The 1,076-nt window shown below is 44.9% G+C and overlaps 1 protein-coding gene across 1 annotated transcript in view; it reads left to right on the top strand.

Moving 5' to 3' along the window:
- The first annotated feature begins 252 nt into the window (after positions 1 to 252).
- LOC119586222 overlaps positions 253 to 1,076 on the top strand; it is a 1,197-nt gene continuing 373 nt past the window's right edge. The window contains exon 1 of the mRNA XM_037934926.1: positions 253 to 994. Within this exon, the coding sequence (XP_037790854.1) occupies positions 330 to 994 (665 nt within the window). The 5' untranslated portion in view covers positions 253 to 329. The remainder of the gene's footprint in view (positions 995 to 1,076) is intronic.

The raw sequence follows: 1,076 nt of genomic DNA, 5'->3' as shown, positions 1-1,076 counted from the left end.
GAGTATACACTACATACGAGTATTTCCGGTATACTTCTGAATTTCGACATCTTTCCTCAAAGATGACTATTGAATATACATACGCTGAAGATATTTAATTCAGGCAAAGATTCAGTTCCATAAAATTTCAGAAAAAACACATTCATTTGCACATTGAAATACAGATAAAATCTATGCGATAACGTGTTTCACTTCCGTTCATAATCTTATCTGTGACGTTACAAAGAATCCCCAGGTAGTACGGTTATCAGCAAGATTACAGCATTCCCAGGAAGCATAATAAGCCTTACGGCGGGCATCATCAGTATCACACTAGCATCTGCTGCACCATGACGTCGCTATCTTGTCTTCTGATCGTCTGCATCTCAGTCATGAATTACGCCCCTTCGGCTGCTTTCTGCCTCCAGTACATGTCCTGTTACAACGAGGCCTTCGTGATCTACGACAAACTCGAAATTCACCACGAGGACCACGAGGTGAGGTCAGCCACTGTCTGCGCAGGACTGTGTCTGCGGGAAGACCCAGAGACGCCAATGGTCTTTGTGAAAGTGATCGAGATGAATGAGCGCCTCGTGTGTGGTTGTGGTGACGAGACTGCCCTCGGGAACCGCTCGGGCACGCTGAACGATTTCTTCTACTGCAAAAAATGCCCCGACAGCGAAGAGAAATGCGGCGGCATGAGCTCCATCAGCGTGTACCTTATATTGCACAAATGTGACGAGCCAAGAACGACCGTGGAACAAAAAACAACTCCTTCGACCACTACTAATGCTACAGAGGCTACTACAAAGGAAACAACACTGCCATCGACCCAGGAAGACTTACTTCTCGTAGGCTGCTACAGAGACATCAACGTGACACAAGTGGAACTCACTTACCTGAGCGACCCAGAGGCAACTGTAAACGCCTGTGCTACAACCTGCAGCAGAAATTACCCTGAAAAGGAACTGTATATGGTTAAATACAATGGGACTGGCCTACTTTGCGGATGTGGGTGAGTGAACACTTTCATTAAATGATATTTTAAACAATGTTCATAAGTAATTTTGTTCACACATATGTGTTTCTTGTTGCTT

This window comes from Penaeus monodon, chromosome 21, assembly GCF_015228065.2.
Source record: "Penaeus monodon isolate SGIC_2016 chromosome 21, NSTDA_Pmon_1, whole genome shotgun sequence".
NCBI lineage: Eukaryota > Metazoa > Arthropoda > Malacostraca > Decapoda > Penaeidae > Penaeus > Penaeus monodon.
Note: the sequence above shows the minus strand (reverse complement) of the source record. Positions and strands in the feature narration are given on the sequence as shown.